General features: G+C 41.9%; 2 protein-coding genes across 2 annotated transcripts in view; one reads left to right on the top strand and one right to left on the bottom strand.

Moving 5' to 3' along the window:
- On the top strand, window positions 1-8,604 carry LOC112557784 (origin recognition complex subunit 2-like). Its single transcript, XM_025227823.1, has 13 exons — window positions 1-4; window positions 422-568; window positions 1,593-1,679; window positions 2,626-2,718; window positions 3,174-3,269; window positions 3,646-3,773; window positions 4,149-4,354; window positions 4,548-4,680; window positions 4,886-4,985; window positions 5,263-5,406; window positions 5,683-5,916; window positions 6,289-6,407; window positions 6,604-8,604. The coding sequence occupies exons 1-13, from the start codon at window positions 1-3 to the stop codon at window positions 6,685-6,687; spliced, it is 1,575 nt and encodes a 524-aa protein (XP_025083608.1). The 3' UTR covers window positions 6,688-8,604.
- Window positions 7,324-21,024, bottom strand: part of LOC112557790 — a 26,474-nt gene continuing 12,773 nt past the window's right edge. Inside the window, exons 22-43 of the mRNA XM_025227829.1 lie at window positions 20,583-20,768; window positions 19,943-20,209; window positions 19,511-19,614; window positions 18,606-18,774; window positions 17,864-17,995; window positions 17,283-17,414; window positions 16,876-17,039; window positions 16,317-16,591; window positions 15,307-15,682; window positions 14,802-14,991; window positions 14,041-14,258; window positions 13,531-13,717; window positions 13,308-13,406; window positions 12,811-12,939; window positions 12,243-12,377; window positions 11,682-11,903; window positions 10,986-11,099; window positions 10,633-10,806; window positions 10,044-10,223; window positions 9,320-9,511; window positions 8,639-8,858; window positions 7,324-7,492 (exon numbers count right to left, since the gene is read on the bottom strand). Coding sequence (XP_025083614.1) covers window positions 7,324-7,492; window positions 8,639-8,858; window positions 9,320-9,511; window positions 10,044-10,223; window positions 10,633-10,806; window positions 10,986-11,099; window positions 11,682-11,903; window positions 12,243-12,377; window positions 12,811-12,939; window positions 13,308-13,406; window positions 13,531-13,717; window positions 14,041-14,258; window positions 14,802-14,991; window positions 15,307-15,682; window positions 16,317-16,591; window positions 16,876-17,039; window positions 17,283-17,414; window positions 17,864-17,995; window positions 18,606-18,774; window positions 19,511-19,614; window positions 19,943-20,209; window positions 20,583-20,768 — 4,034 coding nt within the window. The remainder of the gene's footprint in view (window positions 7,493-8,638; window positions 8,859-9,319; window positions 9,512-10,043; window positions 10,224-10,632; window positions 10,807-10,985; window positions 11,100-11,681; window positions 11,904-12,242; window positions 12,378-12,810; window positions 12,940-13,307; window positions 13,407-13,530; window positions 13,718-14,040; window positions 14,259-14,801; window positions 14,992-15,306; window positions 15,683-16,316; window positions 16,592-16,875; window positions 17,040-17,282; window positions 17,415-17,863; window positions 17,996-18,605; window positions 18,775-19,510; window positions 19,615-19,942; window positions 20,210-20,582; window positions 20,769-21,024) is intronic.

Genomic DNA, 21,024 nt, shown 5'->3' on the forward strand with positions numbered 1-21,024 from the left:
ATGAGTAGTGGACGCCGAAAACGCGTATCAGTGACTTTTGTTACAGACGAAGATGTTGTGCAGCATATTCGCCAGTTGAAGACAAAAAATCAGGTTTTTAATCTCTGACATATGCTATTCATTTCTCTAAGATATTCGCATATATTGTAGGATTCTTCATCAGCCTGCAGCCACAACGCCACCTCACCTCAATCATCAATTTACTCTAGCACGGACCAGATATGTTTTCCATAAACTAGTGCACTTACAAATTGTCTTGTCCATACGCACACTATGAAAAACAGAATATGAATTTTCAATAATTATTTTTCTTGTTTTGCAAAATTGAAGCAAATGATAAAAGTTTACAGCTTTAGATGTTTTCATTCTAAAATATCATTCACGATTTTGTTAGTTGTGATTGTGCAAACTTTATCTCCAGAGAAACTGCGACAAGCAGAGAAAAACAAATTGAGCTACAGCACAGGAGTGAAAAAAGGCAGAGGTAGAAAAAAATGGTATGTGGACGAAGACCTTGAGGTTGTGGAAGATAGCAGCAGTGATGTCGAAATTCCTGTTCTATCATCAGGTAAGGGTTTATTACTAGTACTAGTAGGAAATACAGTAATCCCTCGTTTATCGCGGGAGATGCGTTCCAGAACCACCCGCGATAACCGATAATCTGTAAAAATAGAAATGATATATTTATTTATGTATTTATACTCTATAGTAAAGCTTTATAAACCCTACCCCATACTTTTACGGTACATAAACCTTTCCCATTTCCTTAATAACCATTCCCACACTGTTTTTTAGAATTGTGAGTAGGCATTTAGCGTCTCAGGCAAGTGATGCTGGTTCTCGTTTCAGAGTAAATACATGCACTATTTAATGTAATTCATATTAATTTTATTATTGATAATAATAATAGTAATATATTATATGCACTTTGGGCTTTTTTCATCTAAAAATTCATGATATATGTATATATTTTCCACTGATCTAATTTCGCAGAAAATCTGTGAAGAAGCGTAGATCTGCGAATCATTTTTACCATTAATTTCTTATAAAAACCTGCAAAATAGTGAAGCCACGAAAGGTGAAGCGAAGTGGCAAGGGATTACTGTACTGTGTAGGTTAGACCTGGGCAAGGGCCGGCCCGCGGGCCGCATCCGGCCCCCTCCTATCTCTGACCGGCCCGCCCGCTGGCCCGCCCGCCAGTATATATACTATATATACAGTATTGGGTAAAACTGAGTTAACTATATTAGTCCGGCCCTCTAAAACCATCCCAATTTCTCATTCGGCCCCTTGGGAAAATTAATTGCCCACCCCTGGTGTAGGTCATGCTAGCAGATTTGTATTGCCTACCCCTCTTTCAGCCCCTTCCAACATATCGTTACAGATTTGCCTTGGTAAGACTTGGGGCATATCAAATGCCAAACCATAATTACCATCTCTTGTTGGCAAAAGGATAACTATAGAATATGAAGGAAACAATTTCTCAATCTTCAGCTCAGTAATATTTTTGTAAAAAATTAAAGTATGATTTGTATGCATGAACTCTGCTATTAAGTTTCATTTGTGGCTTCACTTTTTTCCCATTCATTTAGCTATAAGTGTTGATGATGAAAATGTGACTGGACAAGATGTGTTTTCCTTCCGAACATCAAAGAAATCAGGACAAATGGTGCTCAAAGGTAAAGCAAAGGTTTGATTACCATTTTAATAATAATAAGTAATAATAAGTGGGAATTTATAAAGCGCAATATCTCAGCCAAAGCCAGTCATTGTGTGAACAAGATCACTAAATAGTGCAAAGATGTAGAACAAGTTAGCAAAATGGTAACAAAAATATAGAACAATTTAACAAAATAGTAAAAAAGATGTAGAAGGAAGAACAAGGGTAGGACTCACTGCATTTCGGCAGTAAATAGGGATCACTGTAGATTTAATGATAATGACAGAGAATAATGTAATGACATCAGGAGAATACTGGGAAGACATTGAGTAATCTTGAGAATACGAAGGAATGCTATCATAAACTGCAAGAGGGTGATCGTTATTTCAGTTTATGCGCTGTAGAAAATGCAGCAGAAGCACATGTAAACACGTAGGTCCAATATTATATCCAAATCAAAGCATGTTCACAAAAACATAAACAAAATTAATGAGAGCCAATCCCCTCAGCCTTTTAGGCTTTGTAGGCTTACCATAATTTAACTGTGTAAATAAAGTTCAAGAATTTAATTGTTTAACTCAATTTTGATGTGCTAATATGCCAACTTTAATAGGGCCTTACATTCGCTGCTTACTAATAGCTGGACTTCAGTTTTGATGTTAAAATTGGAAGTTTAAAAATTTCATACTGTCTTTTGTAACAGCAAAGGAACTGCAAGTTTAACGGGGAAATACTCTCTAGATAACCACTTTAAACTTTATTTGTTAAGTGACATCAAGATTGAGTTAACTCTTTATAACTTAGTTGAATATATCTAGATTTTAAAAAGTACTGAATCCTTGCATGGGCATGGAAAAATCACTTTGAATCACTGTCATTTTCATAGAGTTTATTAAAATATTTTTGCTAATTTAGCTCTGTTGCATCAAGAACTTTTAATGCATGCATTATATCATTTTTACCAGCTTCTGAAAGTGGTACTTCCATATGTGAATCAACTATCGACACTTGTGGAGCAAGGAAATTAAATAAAGCTTCCTCCAAAATGGTAAAGAAAGGTATGTGTAACATGTTATTTTCAGTTTCATCATCTCTTCATTTTCATCTTTCAAACAGGATAGTTTTCCTATATCTAATAATTTCTTGTATTTTTAATGTTTGATTTGTTATGCTGTATGTAAGGGGAGGCTTCAGACACCTTTTGCATTAAGAATTTTCTAAAGCCAAAATTTTATTTGTGGGTCCATGTGGGATATTTTGTGTTTGTGTTTTGTTAGTGCTTATAAAAATGTTTTATTACTGTTATAAAGTGCTCTATGAGCACTGCCTAAAACCATGTTAATTTTAATGTAATATTTATTTAGAAGTAGGGTTTTGCATCCACATACAGCTGAGCTAAAGGTATGGAGTATGCCACTCCTTTTCTTATTCTTATCTAAATTTTTAAAATTTTTGCATGGATGTTTAAGGTGTAGTTTCACCATTTTATCCTATCTACCTTTTGTCCCTTTAGAATCATTATCATTAAGAAGAGAATCAAAGACAGCAAAAAGACATTGCAAGCCCCAGACAACAACTCCTTACAGGTTGAGAAAGCGACATACTGTAGGTAAGATTTACTGATTGAATTTAAAAATATTTAGTTTGAACTCTAAATCCCATAGAATAAAAATATACAAAGTACAATTTATTCTGCTAATATTTTATCTTTAACATAATTTCAGTGAAGCATGTGTACTTTTGCTCTTGATGATATGAATTAATCTAGATGAAAACATATTAATAGGTTAAGGTTATGTCAGTGTAAATTGTTGCAGTCTGTTAGGTATGCAGTGTTGTCAATTTAATAAAAACAAAGAAAATAAAATAAAGGCTAGCATTGGATGCCCACTGATTCCTGCTCCTCACAAAAAAGGCAGCATCATTTTGTTTTATTTTGGTTTTTTTTTTTAATATAATTTTTTATAAATTGGATTGGGTTACAGATGAATCATCTGATGAAGACAGTGTAGGTGAGACAAGTGAAGAAAGTGCAGGGGAAACAAGTGAGGAGGAGAGTTCCTCAGCAAATGAACAAAAGGACACACAATCAGGCAGAAAAAAGAATGACTTGGTGAGAAATCAGCTTGATCAATGCATATCTGCATTTCTTTTTTTCAAAACTTTTTCAGCTGAGAGCCTTCCTCAGAACTTCACATTCCAGCATTATTTACTCTGTTTTGGCAGATCTCAGGACTCCAACAAAGAACTTTTTGCTGAAATCTTACAAAAATGTTCTTAACCAAGTTGTTTCTTGTCTGGGTGAACCTATGTATTAATATGTTTTTATTGCTTAAACATTAGTTTCCATTTGCTCCACACCCCCAAGCACCAATTTTCTGACCTTGAGTTAGAGGTGTTCTTGTCATTAGAGTTACTTGTCTTCATCCAGTTGTTCACATTGCTTGATGGTGTAAACTGCATTCTGGTAAATTTGATTTTTCTCCAGACCACAAATGCAGAAGAATACTTTGACATTCATGCAGCAGGGGTAGTGACATCTGATCGTACCTTGTCTCGGCTGAATCTGCCACAGATGGATATTCAGGAATTAAGAGGGATGCTGCAACAGGTATCAGAACCTCATGCAAAGCAGCAAAAAAGACTCTGGGACAAACACTGTGTTCTTTTCCGTCGCTGGATGTTCAACATGTGGTAATTATTTGTGTGTGTGGCCCTTTTCTCCGTTATGGAAGAGGAAGTTTTTGTTTTTCAACCAAAGATATTACAGTCGCTTATCACGATGATTAGTCAAGAGGAAGCATAATATTTACCAGGCACTTAGACTATCACAAAGATGTAAGGAGCAGATCTTACTGTAGTTACTGTTTTTTATTTTTATTTTAAGCAATGGCTTCAACATCTTGCTGTTTGGCCTGGGGTCAAAACACAGTCTGCTGGAACACTTCAGGAAAGAGTATCTTTGTGACTTTTCTCATCTGGTTGTCAATGGTTACTTCCCCAGCTTAACAGTGAAGCAGGCAAGTTGAACAGTACAGAATGTGGTAACTTTACACAGGTTCTTCAGAATATTGGCAAGAAAGATTTGTGCAGCTTATGCATAGAAATTGTTTCGCTGTGTAACAGACAGTATCCAAAGCAGCCTTGAATGAGTCAAAGCAGTAGACTTTGAGCAGACTGAGATTTTTCAGTATACTTTCCTTAAAAGAATCTTTTGTGATTCAGATCTTGAATGGCATCACTGAGGATGTTCTAGAGAAATCAGGCAGCTTTCGCTCTCCTCTAGACCAGGTGGAGTTCATAAAAACACAGTTTGAAACTGAAGGTACATTGGTAGTTATGATAACTTTTTTTTTCCCACGGGCATTGTATAGAAGGCTAACATTTAAAGGTCTTCTGTACTTGTGCTTTGTGTCTTCTTTTTCTCAGTTTCTCTCTCTGCCATATTGTCAACTTTGTATATTCTGCTAGTGAGAGCTTTCTTTAAAGTGTTATATAAAGGATGCTTTGTTGAAATGAATCTCAGATATTGTGAATTTCAAAATGCATGAACAGCGGATTGTCAGTTTTCACTCACAAAAATATGATTTTAAAAAATACAGATCAGCATGATTTCTATTTGGTGATCCACAACATTGATGGTGCAATGCTGCGCAGTGAGAAGACACAAAACATCCTTAGTCTGTTGGCCCAGGTTCGTGGCATTCATCTTATTGCATCTGTGGACCACATCAATGCTCCACTCAGTAAGCAGAATACATATATGTCTGTTGTTAATGTATATATGCATTATGTGCTTCCGGGGTATATTTTAATGTTCGACTGTCATCATTAACTGTTTAAGATTTTTGAAATGGTTATTATTTTCTATCCAGACTTCTGAAAAAACAAACTAGTTAATTCTTTCCAAAAATAGTGTTTTAAAATGTGACATAATAGTAGGATCAAAGAATTTCAAGACCAGCATGAAAATATTGCTGAGTGAAAAAAGGACACAGAAGAATATAATTGTATATTTACAGTCTGGGATCAAATAAAATGCAGTCGCTTCCGGTGGCTATGGCAGGATGTAACAACATACTCTCAGTATCTGTCCGAGACATCCTATGAGAATTCTCTGCTTGCACAGCAGTCGGGAGCCTTGGCTCTGCGATCTCTCACTCATGTCATGCAAAGCTTGACACCCAATGCTCGCAAGATCTTTCAGCTGCTGGCAAGATATCACTTGGAGAATGCCAGTGATGCTGCATACTTAGGTAACGTGTGTCTTCTTTTTACACATGAAGATCAAGTAAATATTTTCCCAACTGGTACCTGAATACACTTAACCTTCAGTTGGATTAGAAAAAGAATCCACTGTGTTTTGTATCATATTATTAAACTTTGAAATATCTTGCTGCTTTTCTATTTCTCTTGTATAAGTTTGACTCATTGCACTGCAGTAGTTCTTGCTAAAGATGTTCTTTTTATATGTGCTTTATTTCACATAATGAATATCCATATAATTGAATCTAGCTGGAGTTATTAGTATATCTGGGTGTTTAAGGGCAGTGCTCATTATATTTCATTACTTCACTGTTTTGTTTTTTCTGTATTGTGTTTAGAGACCATGGTCATTATCTTTGCAGGAATGTCATTTCAAGATTTGTACCTCCGGTGCCGAGAGTCATTCCTGGTCAACAGTGATCAAACCCTCAGGGCACAGTTGGTGGAGTTCAGGGACCACAAACTCATTCGTGCAAAAAAGGTTATGAGTTTTATGAAGAAATTTTAAAAATTATTTTCTTAGGAACTTGAGTTTGTATTTCTCTTTTCTTAAATAAAACCTAGTGCAGGGTACACAGTATGCTGCTAGCATGCTCACTGCTCGCAGGATACAAGCCATCATATTAAAATTAGCCAATATAATCCTAATATTGTCAAAATTCTGTTTTCTGTTGCAGAATTACGATGGAGTAGAGTATTTAATCATCCCTCTTGAGACATCAGCCCTACGAGAGTTTCTGGAACAGGAAGATGGTAGCTGAGTAGGAAGAATGTTTGGGTGTTAGTCATGACAGGGATCTGAACTCTTCCTTAAGCTGCAAATCAAGAAGTCTTTCATAAATTAGTAGGATCCAAGTGTTGGTAACACTGAGCTCAGTTAAGACACAGAGCAAAGAATGTTGTAAGAGAACTTTTGCATTCATGCTTGACAGTACTCTTCAGAGATGTTCTTTCAGAATCAAAATGCAAACTTGAAGTGTGAAGGCGTGTTGGTAGTGAGACTTGAACACTTGTACTGCCATGATGGTGAATTTCTATTGCATTTCTATTCTCCCTCATGACCTGTTGTAAGAAATGGATCAGTCCTTTTCGGTTTTGTGGGTATTGGGCTTACTATGTAAAGATGTTTCATGAGGTTTAGCTAGACAAGCGAGTGCTTGTTACATTGGCACAACCTGCTCATTGGATGCTTACCTGTGACCCTTTTTGTAAGTGATCAAGATCCAAGGTTTGATTTTGTGGTAATGTCTCTAAATTCCTTTTACATGGCATCCACTTTGTTACTTTCATACCATAATTTCTGCTTATATGCATCATTGTGCATGACAGGTATTTTAGGTAACTTTGCATGACCTGTGCACTGAGTACATGCATGGATAAATTAATTATTTTTTGTTTCAGTCCAGAAATTTGTTAGACATTAGCAGTAAAGAGCAGCAAAGTGTGGAAACACTTTTATTTTCTTGATTAGAGTCCAACAACAGCAGCTTTTGAAGAACTTCTCTGCTGCTGTCCTGTTTAAAATTCGTTATCAGCCACACATTCGCAGGCAACAGGGATGTTAATCTGCAGACAGAAGAAATTTGCAATTACAAGTAGTCACCATTTTGAAGGTCTTGGGACAAATACATGTGAACAATAAACAGAAAGGTCTTGGAACAAATGAGTATGAACTAAAAGAACCATGAAGGCCTTAATCATGCAGTTGTAGAATGTTTGATCAAGTCCTGTGTGAAGGTCCCAGGAAACCAGTGGTTATTAGGGTTCACGTTCGAGATGCTGGAACTTTAGTCAGTATACCGAGATGAAGGTTAATAAAACATACTGCCGTGGGTGGAGTTGTAAGAATTCCCTCCTCCTTGTAATTTTTAGTTTATATCATACCCTGAAATCTCTAATCTAGGACAAAGTGTTGAGCATCCCAAGGTCTAATTATGACAGGAAACCAACATTAGTTTGGATGGGGGCTGGAGTGGATGGTGGTGGTGGTGGAGGAGTGGTCGGCATTACAATAGGCACAAGCGTTGTCCTCAAGGTTGTGGTAGTATAATTAGGGTTTTGATCAGAAGTTTAGCAGCTGATGAATCATTTGCTTAGATTTTGGGAAATAAACTTGATCACTTAAAAATAATTTTTTAGTTTGGTTTCATTCCAAAAATTTTGTATAGGCTAATCCAAAGTACTGTCTTCTATGAAATCATGAGTTGTAAATGATGTTGGTAAATGAGTTGGATGTTCAAATCACATGTTACGAGCAAAATTGAAAATTTTGATGCAAATCATGATCAATTGTTAATGCCACTCATCTTGCTCCAATGAATGATGATATTTGTTGTTACTCAGAATAGTAAATACGAAGAATAAACTGAACATTTGCTTGATCTAAATTTTTTTTTTTATTTTTTTTTTTTAACTGGCTGCAGAATATTGGGTGGCAATTGAAGGAACAGATTTTTGCTGACAAAAGTACAATCTCTGTTGTTGAGGCTTTTTTTCCTGTCCAAAATTTGTGGGACCCTCCTATACAATTGACCTGCATAAGCTAATAGTCCCTGCATATGGTTACCGAAAAAGTTCGGCCTGTTATCTAGTCAGGCAACCTCCACCTACCTGCCGGATTTTCGAGCTAAACGAGCGCTTATTGAATCAAAAAGCGTGTTTTAAGGCTAGTCTATATTTTTGACTGCTCCTCGCTGTTAAACGCTCTCAGACCTCATTTTCGATGGTGGAGCCATCGCTGCATAAGTAGGTGATGGGCTCCGACACGACTTGCTTGGGTTGGCAGCAAGTGTTGGAGGGGCCTGTCGCACACAGACGATTACTGCAGGTGGCGCTGCTGAAGCCGCGAGCCACACACTTGGGATCCTCGCTGTACACGATGTCGTGGGCTTACGGTCAGGCTTCGTCTCGCACAACTCCCGCGGATTTTCATCTGGACGAGATTGTTATCCAATATACACCTGTTATTTGGTAATTTGTAAGTATAAAATAACATGCAAACTGATTAAGCTACAATTACTGAAGTATATTCTCTCTTTCTCGGCGCGTGCGCGCACACACACACACACACGAGAAGGAAGAATGCACTCAACATTGACTCGCTGATTTTTCGAAAAAATGTCCAACGGAAAGGTTGACATTTAGTCGGTTATGTGCCCTCTTTAACCAGACAAGTAGGGATCAACGTTTGGCTATAATCTGGCAAGTTTTTAATCACCACCATGGAAAATATTTGCCAAACTGTCAACTATTCTTTCGATTAAGAACGGCTTCAATAGCTGGAGATCGAACGTCTTTGGTGTCTAACCTTCAAAGTACGGGCATTCAGTCATATTCATTTGCCGCGAGACTGGCGCTCAGCCGTTTTCCAGCGGTCTTCAGTAGCTCACTCACCTTCAGCAGGACACTTGGTGCGGTACTTGACAAAGGGATCTTTGCCAGCCAGACACGCTGTCACGTTGAGAATACACTCGCTAGAGTACGTGGCCAAGGGTCTGCTGCCGTACGTTCCGCACACGTAGTCCAGAAATTTGCAGTCGCTGAACTTGGGGCAGTTTTCCGAGGGAGTAGGGGTAGTGTCACCGACTGAAAGACGCCCAGGTCAAGTGGCAGGTTAATCAAAGTCACAGATCAGAAACATCATCAGTGTAACGAGTAAACAAGATAAATCTTTTGAATCCTAGCTACCGTACTGCGATAAAAAAAAAAAAAAATTCCCCCCAACCCCACCCTACTTCAGTGGCGTAGAAGAAATGTTCGGCGTTGGGGGGGCAAACTCCGCTGACAGTGAACGGCGTTCGCACTCGAACATTTCGTAAAAAGGATGGATGGGGGGGGGGGGGTACTGCACGCACGCACGATCTGATCGTCAGAGGTGTTAGAGCCTCCACTTGCCTCAGGGCCGCTTTTGTGACGGTAATGACCGTCTCCTCTCTACGTTCCCCTACCTTTCTTCAGTTCTTTGCTCTTTGTGAGGAATTACGTCTCAAATATTGGGGGGGCAAAAGGATATTCCTGCCCCCCCTGTATTTTCCTTGGAGGGGCGGCTGCCCCCGCTGCCCCCCTGGTTCCTACGCCACTGTACTTTCAAACCCGTAACGCAGTGAAATAGTCTTACAGTCGGGGCATCTGACGTAACACACTCCCTCCTGACGAAGCTCGCTGGGCAGGGGGCTACGAGGCGGGTTGGAGTCGATGAGGGTGCGCAGGCGGAACGACGTGCCCTTGCCACACGTAGCGATCTCGCTGTCAAATGAACACGGTGACCACTTGCTCCAATTGTCAAAGTTCAGAGGTTCTGAAAAGCAAAACAGGACGAGATGAGTGGGTTTGAGTTTGCGCGCAGTGCTTTGTTTGAGTCTGTTGTATGCAGTCACTTGTCTGTGTCTGATGTTTGCAATTGTGTCTTCGTGTCTTTGTAGCTATAAAGCAGTGTCCAGACACCCCAGATGTAGCGTTAGTCCTGGGGGCTGAAATTATGAAGCAGTACGAAGATGCTGTAGGATAAAGTAACATAAGGCAATGTTTTGCACACCACTTTCGAGACAAGTTGCTTGTCCTGGATTTTCCTGCTCTGCCTGAAAGCAACATTTTACATCGCATCCTAACTACAGCCCCAACTGTACGCATGCGCGCAAAAGCGGTACAAGCCTCACAATGCCAGCAGAAATAAGTACAGGTAGATAAATCACCACCGCCATACTTACGCAGCGTTGTTTCCGGCAGCGGGGTGGTAGTCGAGGAGCACTCCCCTGGTTTGGCGACGACAGACGTCGGCGGACGGAACGAGGAAGCACCTCCCTGTCTGATGCACAAAGCAATGAGCATGTCACAGTAGGAGTTGAAGGTCTGAGGGTTGCTGTCCGGACCGCATACTTTGCCTGCATCACGGACAAAAGCACATGATCAGCGATGAAAGCAAGTTCGGGCCATAGTAGTATTTTGTTTGGCTTTTTTTATGAGATGGGTTATTTAAAAACATATTCACATATTCGGCAATAGATGTCCTGTTAAGAGGTGTTCTCCAGTGAAAATGATCCCAACCGCACTGTCGCATTACCTGTCAGCTGGGCAGCTGGAGGCGGAATGTTTCGGCACGCAGTGTTGCGGTTGCAGTTGGATGGCGACGACGGATTAGAAGGCTCAGAGTTTGGCGGACCCTCTTCGTTTGGACCTTATCAACGAAAATAATAATAATCATCATCGTCATGGTCGTCGTAACGTCGCTATGCTAGACGAAAAATGTACCGGTGCATGGTATGTTATTGTTGAACTGAGTGCCGATCTTAAAAAAAAAAAAAAAAAAATTAAACGCACTCCACACGTCCACACACGCGCTCTCATTCAAATGTCGAATGTCTCATACACGTGCGCGCATGGTAAAACGCATTTCACTTGGCTTCTCATGAAAAAGGCCAGCAGATTTCATCGTTTATCAATTCGAGAACAAAATCCATTGGACCACTTATGACAAAAGTTAAATTAATCATCAGAACGAGATTGGCATTATCAACACACACACACTTAAAAAAAAAAAAAAGAAAGTTTGACATCCCTGGTCGAATGGATTATATTAGTAATCAAAGCCACTGGGCAGTGGCGAATCGACTCTTGGCACTGATCGGGTTGACTTGTGTAGTTGTCGAATCAACCGATTAGCAGTCTTGCAGACGGGGGACACGGGAGTCAGACTAGGAGGTAGTGACACTAAGCATCTCGCAGTGCTATAAACTAACATCTCAGACGAAATACCCACCAGGGGTTGCTGGGCATGGTCCTGGTGTCCAGTAGAGGGCGCTGGGAGTCTTATTTCGCAGACACAGGTCCTCGAACACAAAGCGGTACTCAGAGTACTCCTTGCGTCGACCGTCCTCCTCGTAACAACCGGAAATCGGGCCGGTTTCCGGGTTGATGCACAGTGGCTGGTTTGGGGGACAGGGGGCGCAGCACGGCGCGTCGGGGGGTAGGATCGGCACACCTGCATAGCCAGGTTAATGCATTGCAAAGGTGAGAAACGACAGTCCTACTATATTGAACTCAGAGGTAGAGACAGGAATAAGCAATATTTCCAATTAATTTTAATAATATTGTTTATGAAAAGCTCTAAATCTCACAATGTCTCGGACATTTCAGAAATTATAGATACAATGATGATGCATAGTGCAACTAATTTCTAAGGTCGTAGACACTTCACGAGAGCAGCATACTCTTGACAGTTATTCCCTCGTCTGACTGCCTACAACGACGAGATGAAGGAAGCAGTTACTAAGTGAACATAAATAACATCGATAATATCAACAAGATAAAGCGACATTACGTTCGGTGTTCCGCTGGCACACGCCACCGCCGACAGAGTCGTAGCCTGCGCAACACTGACAGCTGTAGCCGCCCACAAAGTTGACACAGACAGCACCCTCACCCCCACACGGGTTGGAGTAGCACTCGTTGATGTCTTGAGCGCACATGTGACAAATAAACGGGGGAGCATGTAAGAAGGTTGAAGGTAAAGGCAGTATTCAAACGTTCATTGACAACATATTTGTTTAAAAATACTATGATTAAAACAAAACTATGCTTGGTCTTTTGTAGTAATCGTGTTATTGTGGATCAACGTAATTCATTTTACATCGAGTTCTGTTAGTTCAATGAATTTTTTATACTTAATATCTTAGTTTAATTTGCATTCTTACATGTGGTTGAGTGTGTACCATAGCATGCTATTGTTAGCCAGTGTTTTAATGTCATTTTTTATTACCGTTGATCAGTGCGACCTGCACACCTGAACATTATGGAAACTCACAGAAGAGAGTCGGTATGTCACAAATAAACAAACAAATGAAACAACAAACAAATAACAAGCAATCAAATAGGTTTTTAATTCTTACCGACGCATCGCCCGTCGATTGTGAGCTGGAAGCCGGTCTGACAGACACACTCGAAGCTGCTGATGGTGTTCTTGCAGTACTGGCGTCTGGCTGAGCAATTGTGTATGCCCAGAACACATTCATCCACGTCTGTCGTGGAAAACAAGAGATTGCTCAACAGTATCTAGTCCTATGTCGCTCACTGAGATCGGAATCTGGTGAGCAACAAACACCTCTTTCCACCTCGTTCACTAAGAAAACCAATCGTTAAAAATAGTTTCTATTGGTTAAACTTTAGCCTCAGAATTTCGGATAATTAAACCAAAACGAAATTTTAAAATTTTGGTAAGTTTTTTATTTATTTGTTTTTTACTACTTGTGGATAAAAGTGGGTACGAGGGTCGCACTACAGATTAGCCCCCACTCGGTGAGATTCTTGTATGAACAAACACCATGTCGAAGTGCTTAGTTTGTCTGCACATCATCTCACTTGAGAAAATGGAGGGATTTTATTTTACCTTCACAGCCGTTGCAGGTTGGAGCAAATCCTTCGTTACAGTAGCACGCTGCCTGGCCATCAGCCATATGGAAACAAGTTTGCGGGCCTTCATTTGTGCCTGGACGAAAAAACATAAATTATTCATCATAATCAATCAATCAATCATCAATCATCGTCATCATCATCTAAAAGTGAAACTTTCGAGGAAAAGCTGTCAAGAAAGCATCCGCCAATGAAATCACCTTCTACGCAGCCCCCGGGCATATCGGGGTAGCCCTTGTAGGGTTCTTTGCAGTGGCACTGCCAGAAACCGTCGTCGTTGACGCAGTTTGTTCTGTCCTTGTCACATCTACGTGGCTCCGTCACGACCACGCCGCGGTCGCAGCGGCTGATGTTGCTGCAGGTCGACTCACTCCACACTTCTCCGTTCTGCAAGCAGCAGAGACATTCCTTGTGACTTTAGAACACCTTTACATTGAACTTAGAATTCAAAAAGTGTTTTTTAAAGCACTTTGAAAGTGAAAGAAATATTTCACACAAAGTACATGTTTGTGCGATGTGCTTCTGTGCTTCTATGCTTTCTGCAGCTGTGTTTGATGCCGTTTGTGTCTTATATATTTAGCACCCTTGTGTGTGTATATATATAAATAGTCTTTCTGCGATTTTTTTTAAATAGTGCTCATGTGTGTGTGACCCCCACCTCCTTCAAAAAGCAAACAGATCAACTCTCTGCCATGGACAAACGTTTCTACCTTTCTGGCATCGCCGTTGTCCAGAATGCAGTCGTTGCACTCCGCGATGGGGATGCATCTGTTCCCGCGGCGTACGCGATGTTTGTCGTAGTCGCACGCACATTCATACTGCATAGTGACGAAACCGTCCTCAGACGACAGGCGGGGGATGGGGTTGGTGCAAGTGGGCACCTCTCCTTTTGGCACCAGCTTCAGCACCATGTCAATGGCCTCGCACTCTGGGTACATGGCATATGCGAGAGAAGTCAGAGAAGCGCTGGTGGAGTGAGGAAGGGTGAGTGGGTGGGTGGTTAGAGAAGATGATGGAAAGTAGAGACGCGTGAACAGGTAGCTTTGTTCTCGCGATGAGACTAAGGGTAAACGATCTTCATACTATAACACATAGGTAAGCGATGTTCATTTTATTCGGGGGTGAAACTAAAGCAAAACACACTCAATTTTGTAGTTTCTTCCTTTTTTCAATTTTGTTACCATGGTCAAGTGTGTGTCCTTCCACCTACCGTTCCTGCCATATTGAAGGTTTATCTAGCACTTTCACTTTCATACATTTTACTGAGGACTCTAATGATGTTCATACTCTATTTTCACTAAAGGAGGCAATGATGTTTATATTATATTGACATGGGAGTACAGTGATAGTCACTCAATACTGAAACCAAGATAATCCTCTGAAGTACTGTTTGGATCGAACGATATCAACACTGAAGAAGTACAGAATATTCTGACGATATCGACATTGGGAGGGTTCAGAGTGTTCTTACGAGATTGACACTGGGAGAGGTACAATGCGTTCAGACGTTCCACAGCGTTGAATCCGCAGTCCACGAAGTCCGCGTGCTTGGCCATGTAGCCGCAGATGTCACCAATGTCGCATGCAGCCAGCTGACACGAGTGAAGTGTGATGCCGGAGCAGATGTCGTGCAGCTTCTGGCAGAACTCGCAGTAAACCACCTGGTGGCCGGACAGAGTCGCAGGCATGAGAGGAAAACAAGACAGACAGAAGTGGCATTAAGCTGACGGTAGTTACTCTAAACAACAGGAGAATATCACGCAAGCCTGCGGGTATGCAAGGGTCTCGGTGTTTATAGTGTTTGCTTACAGAGAACAAAGAGTATGTTGTAGCCGAGACGTTGCAAGAAGCCATTTTGGTAGTTAAAGCCCACTGTGAATGTTTTACTAGAGCTCTTCTTGCTTGCTTGAGATAGTCATAGTGTGCATATGGGAAATTATGATTCAGAACTAAACAAAATTTTATACAACATTTACCGGGGCTGGTGTTGTTGGCGGTGGCTTTGTGGTCGTTGTAGGTGTTGTACGTGTTTCTGTGGTGGGTCTCTGGGTGGTAGTAGTGGTTGTTGTTGTAGGCGGTGTAGTTGGTTGGGTGGTGGGTCTCTGAGTTGTCGTCGTTGGCTGCCTTGCCGGCTCTTCGGTTGGTGGTAGTGGCTGGGTGGTTGGTTTAACCGGTGCTACAGTTGGTGGTGGTGGTGGCGCTGGAGTTGTGGGTCGAGCGGTTTGGATGGGGGCTGGAGTGGATTGTGGTGGTGGTGGAGGAGTGGTCGGCATTACAATAGGCACAAGCGTTGTCCTCAAGGTTGTGGTAGTTGTCGGGACTGGCGTCGTTGTTGTTCTTATTAACGCACATCTGCAAAATAGTATCATGTCAGGTACTGCACTCAAAACTACATTCATATATTACACCATTGTCGTCAGAAAGAACCTAGTGGTTAGACTTAGAGCAACAGGATCCAAAACCGAAGGGGTGTGAACTTGATTGTGTCGAGGGATTCGTGTTGGTCCACATACACTTCCTGTGGGACTGGTAGGTCTAGCAATTATTAGCACACCTTTTGATACTTTAGTACACGTACACTTCCTGTGATAAGTTAGTATACCGACGCACCGGGTGTTATTTAGTACACCGACGATCTGAACATAACGTTAGTATAACCGTCATTCTCAATTATGTGTTGATACATTAAGGTTGTTTAGGACCCTAACACTCCCAGTGACAGGTTAGTAAATCGACAATCCCAGTAACAGGTTAATAAATCGACGCATCTAATGATGTATTAGTAAAAGGAACTCCCCAAACACGTATTCCCGTAAACACATTGTCACACACGTCTCTGCACCCACGTACGCAGACCTGACTAACATTTGCCTCCTCCCTTGTACCCGTCGCTCATCCCCCTCACACCACCAAAAAAAAAAAAGAAAAAAAACAATCAAAGAACAAACAAACAAAAAAAGACCCCAAACAAATCCCGAATACTCACGGTCTGGATCCGCGGCTGACCTGGCTGAGAGTTTGGTCGTCGAGGTTATAGACCATGTTGCTGGCCTCCCCTAGCGTGCACAGACCACACATGCGATTCAGGTAGTCACCGCTGATCTCCAGGTGCAGGCTGGCCATACCCCCGTCCTTGCCGGGGCGGATTGCAATGCTGTAGCGATTGTTGGGGTCAGCCAGGGTGATGGTGTCGCCGGTGCTGCCGTACACGCGCACGATGCCGTTCTCCACGAAGGTAGGGGTGCGGAAGCAGGAGTTGACCTGTGCAGAGCGTTCAGGTCAAGGATTTTTTTATATACCGGAGGCGTATTTTCTAATATATGACTATGTTTCCATATTTTTAAATCGATAAGTACAAAGTACATACAGTTCAGAAGCCAAATCAAAGAGATTTCAGGAAATTCGGGAACGGATGGACCATGTAGAGAGCAGACTGAAGGAGATGTGCTGGATAAGCGGTATCTCACCTCTTTCAGTCCCCGCTCCACCCACGCAAATAAGATGGACACCCCCAAAGCAGCTGTCATAAAACAAGAGCAACTCACAAGGATGCCACCTCGGGCCCTAGCGGACGGCGTAGACTGGAAGACGCTGGACCTGCCGTCAGGGGCCGTAATCATCACGCTGATGTTCTGCTCTGCATGGTCACCCAGCCACCTGTTGTTCACCTCGATCTCAATGTTGGGTACGTCAACCCGGGTTGGAGCACCTGCCCCAGGTTAAAAATAAATATACATTACGTTATCTGGGTTTGTGTAAAACAATGGCGTGTGTCTCTTAAGCAGCAGACGAACAGTACCTTTAATATTAACGACGAAAAGAAGTTTTCATCAAGATTTTCATCACCAATGACATTGCCAAGACTTAGCTATTACGACAACCTTGTTAATAAGAACCGAAAAAAAGTCGGGTAAGCGCCTGCCCAGAGACAAAGAGAGTTCAAATTTCTCACCGTTGCACACAGTAGAGGCAAAGGTCATGGCGCAGTCGTAGCTCAGGAAGCCAGCAGCAGAGGCGGTGAACGTCTGTAACTGCAGGTCGTAGATGAAGTTTTGGGTGCCTTCCATCGTGCAGGTCTGTCGCTCTGTGAAACACACCCACACCCACACACACACATATTTTATGTTGCACATTGCACTGATTTAATCGTCATTGCATTCGCAAATACTCCTCCCTGAATGGTGAATTATTAAACGACCTAAAAACAGCTTATGCCAGCATGTCTCAGGTCTCATTGTTATGACCATCAATGTATCGTCAGTGACATCGCCTTTTAAATCAATTTACCGGATTAAAGAGCTAGGACATAAAGCAGAAACTTTCTCACTGGATCGTATAAATGTTCGTAATTGCTTTCCAGACATATATCATATATCACCCTAAGGGCTTACATTTATGAAAACAAGGGTAAGTTATCGCCAAAGGGCACCATGAGAAAATCAAAGATATGCGTCTTGTTTCCTTAGTTATCCTTAGTTACAAAGTGTGTAGTCTAAGCAAGCGCGGAAACCAAAGTCAGTGAAAAGTACTCACGCTGGCACTCGTTGATGACCATGAGGGGTCGGTAGGGGTCCCTGTCACACTTGCAGAGGTAGGCCCCGTGGGTGTTGACGCACGACGAGCCGGTAGGGCAGTCTTCCAGGGCCTCGGCGCACTCGTCAACATCTGCATCAACAAACATTTCTGCTGAGGCCGCTCTCGATTACCAACTCTACGACTAAAAGTGGTTTCACAAATCTGTGTAAAGGAAATCGTAATTGTGAAATCTTTCCTGAAGAGCCTCGTTTCTAGGACGTCAGGGCCAGGAAAGCATTTCTAAAGGACAGATGACTAAAATCATCCCATAGCTTAAACACTTGACACAAGATCCCAAGCACATCACATTGAACCTGCAGAAAAACTGTGACTAATCTTCAAAGGTTTCTTTGAATTTAAGCTACAGAGGAACATATTCTCTTTCAGATTAAATTGTTCAGGAAAAAAGTCTGTATGGTGTCGACAATTCGTTATGTTCTGGGCAGGACTGATATCGCGCATAACAGACATCTCAAAGACCTTGTGTCAAGTACTTAGCCTTCAGACTTGGGACTTCTTCAGTCTGATATTGCGGAGCTATGCTCCTCAAAGGAACAACAAGGAATCAACTAAACTAAAACTAGCCTAGGTAGCGAGGTCAGGACCTCTAACCTCAAAGTAAGGACTTTTACGACTGGGACGTGAACAGGGGTAGAGTGGTGGGGAAAATGTCGGCGGTTCAGAAGGAAATTCAACCAACCAGGTGGGCACAGGCCGGACACCTCCATATCCACACAGTTGGGGTTGTTTTCGCAGGTGTACAGCACTTTGTTGGCCCAGCCACATGTACCCTGCTGAGAGCCACTTGCAGAGCTGGATCGTCTGCACTGCGCGCCAGTGGGAACCGGACAAATGCTACAGTTGGGCATCTGTAAATAAAACATCAGAACCCGAGCTACTGAATCTCGACACCAGTCTCACTGGCTTTTTGAATGCTGGCGGAATGGATTGGTACTGAAGGATTAAAGGCTTGCAAGGGAGCAAAATGGTGTTGTTTTAAATGACTGGGATTAGCTCGGCACAAAATAGTATTTCTCGAAATCTAGCCCCTCCTCCCTCAGTTCTTGGGGTAAAGGACTTCAGATATCACAATTATTTGAATGAGTTCAGAGACATATGTGTATTGAATAGACGTATGATTTCGTTGTCAAGGTTACATCTGAAGGGAAAGTTTATTAAGTTGATGAGCATTTATTTGCAGACATTAGTGAAGCCTTGAGTTTTAGCTATTCGCATCGGGATGTTTGTATGTTTATATCATCACAATAGAATGGGAATATTCACCCACATTTGGGGAAATGCAGTATTCAGTGATTTGAACAGATATTATAACTAACACACACACACCGCTCAAGCACTCAGATATAAATCTCCTACTTGCCCTTGCAGTAAGTACCGTGACGTGCAAAGGGGCTGTTGTATTAAAAATAGCCACGAACTATAACCTATTGACCGTTTAAGATTTGTAAAAACTTGCCGACTACACTCCCATCCCCCTAAAATTACTTTACACGAGCAACAACAATCCCTTTCACACCAAAAGTAATACTTATGTTTCACAAGCAGACGACTATAGTGATAAGAGAAACTCGTCATGATCGTTACCGCTATAAGAGCAGAGACTCTCTCCACATCATTTCCGTCGATCTGTGGGTTGGTGTCGGAGTTGCAGTAGTTAGTCCAGGTGTAGTCCTCCGGTTCCTCAGTTCCTTCACGTTAGTAGAAACAGCCAGGCAGCCAACCACACACACACACACACACACACACACGCACGCACGCACGCACGCACACACACGCACACTGTGAATACTCAAAAATCATCATTCCATTCCGCAGATCGAAAGTTTCTTGCAGATTGCTTTCTCCTATAAATGTCATACCTCTTTCTGTCAGCCTCTTTAGGCCTCACTAATTAACTGCGAATTGAGGATAATGACTCCTGTTAATTACCATTAGTAATGTTTCTAAAAGAGTGTACCATAACCCCGAAAAAGAACTTTCTGGTTTATTTTTATGTTCCTCGTTTGTTGTACTTACTCTCTTCGCACACAAAGTTGAGAGGCTGGAATCTCGGCACAGGCTCCAGCCTCGGTTGATCCGATTCATCCAGGACAAGGGCCACGGCAAAGGTAGGGGGCGTAAAGCTGCGGAAGTTGAGAGGGGCAATTAGTGTCTTCACGTCCCTGACAAATTTGGAAACGGCGAAGTTACGGTACTTGAGTAGGCTTCCCTGAGTGTTGTCCAGCAGAGGAGAGAGCGTGCCGCTTGGGCCAGCTGTTACCTGGCCGGAAATGAACACCTTTTCTGTGGAAGACAAAGTTCAGAAGGCGAAATGTTGAGGTTTTTATCGACAATGGATGGAACCACTACTCCTTGACCTCTGGTTTTGCTATAACCTAGCAAGAGGTATGGAATGCTGAGCTTCTGTACTACACGAGATCACACACGCACGCACACACACAAATGGGTCTGTAGGTAGGTAGTTGGATGGACGGGAAAGAGAAGGAGAGAATAACGAAGGATATGCGAGTCATTAAGTTGTTGGTCAGAACGTTAGTTCAAATGACTGATATTAAAACAAACACACATAAGTTACTGGCACGAAAATAATAAAAAAATGTCACATCTGGTACTCTGGTAGAGCTCAGAAGGCAAAGCAGACAAGTGAGGAACTTACTGAGGTTTTTCTCCCTCATCAATCCCACCAGGGCGTTGAACTTGGTGACGGTGTCCACGTAGAACAACGTAGAGTTTCGCTCGTTGCAGGCCTCCACAGCTCGGCGCCAGATGAGAGAGTCGACGGGCACACTCAGACATCTGTCACCTACCATTGTAAACTCGCCGGCACACTCATTGATGTTACCTGTTGCCAAGATGATATCATTCATCATCCATCATCCATCATCAAACATCATCAATCATCAATCAATCATCATCATCATCATCATCATCTCATAGTCATGGTCTTTATTTTCCCTCCATTGTCACCGCCAATTTCCAGTTTCCATTCTTACTCATTATGATATGAGTTCACGTCTGGAATGACACTCATAAATCAGGAATGCGAGCAATGAGGCTTTTTTTCATGTACGAGCTTATTCATAATTTGTTTGGAAGAT

Source organism: Pomacea canaliculata, linkage group LG2 (assembly GCF_003073045.1).
Source record: "Pomacea canaliculata isolate SZHN2017 linkage group LG2, ASM307304v1, whole genome shotgun sequence".
Classification (NCBI taxonomy): domain Eukaryota; kingdom Metazoa; phylum Mollusca; class Gastropoda; order Architaenioglossa; family Ampullariidae; genus Pomacea; species Pomacea canaliculata.

Excerpts from the sequence above, each read along its gene's own strand:
- LOC112557784 (XM_025227823.1), top strand. Across the intron at positions 3,270-3,645 it reads GAGAAAGCGACATACTGTAG|ATGAATCATCTGATGAAGAC; the intron begins GTAAGATTTACT and ends ATTGGGTTACAG. Across the intron at positions 4,986-5,262 it reads AACACAGTTTGAAACTGAAG|ATCAGCATGATTTCTATTTG; the intron begins GTACATTGGTAG and ends TAAAAAATACAG.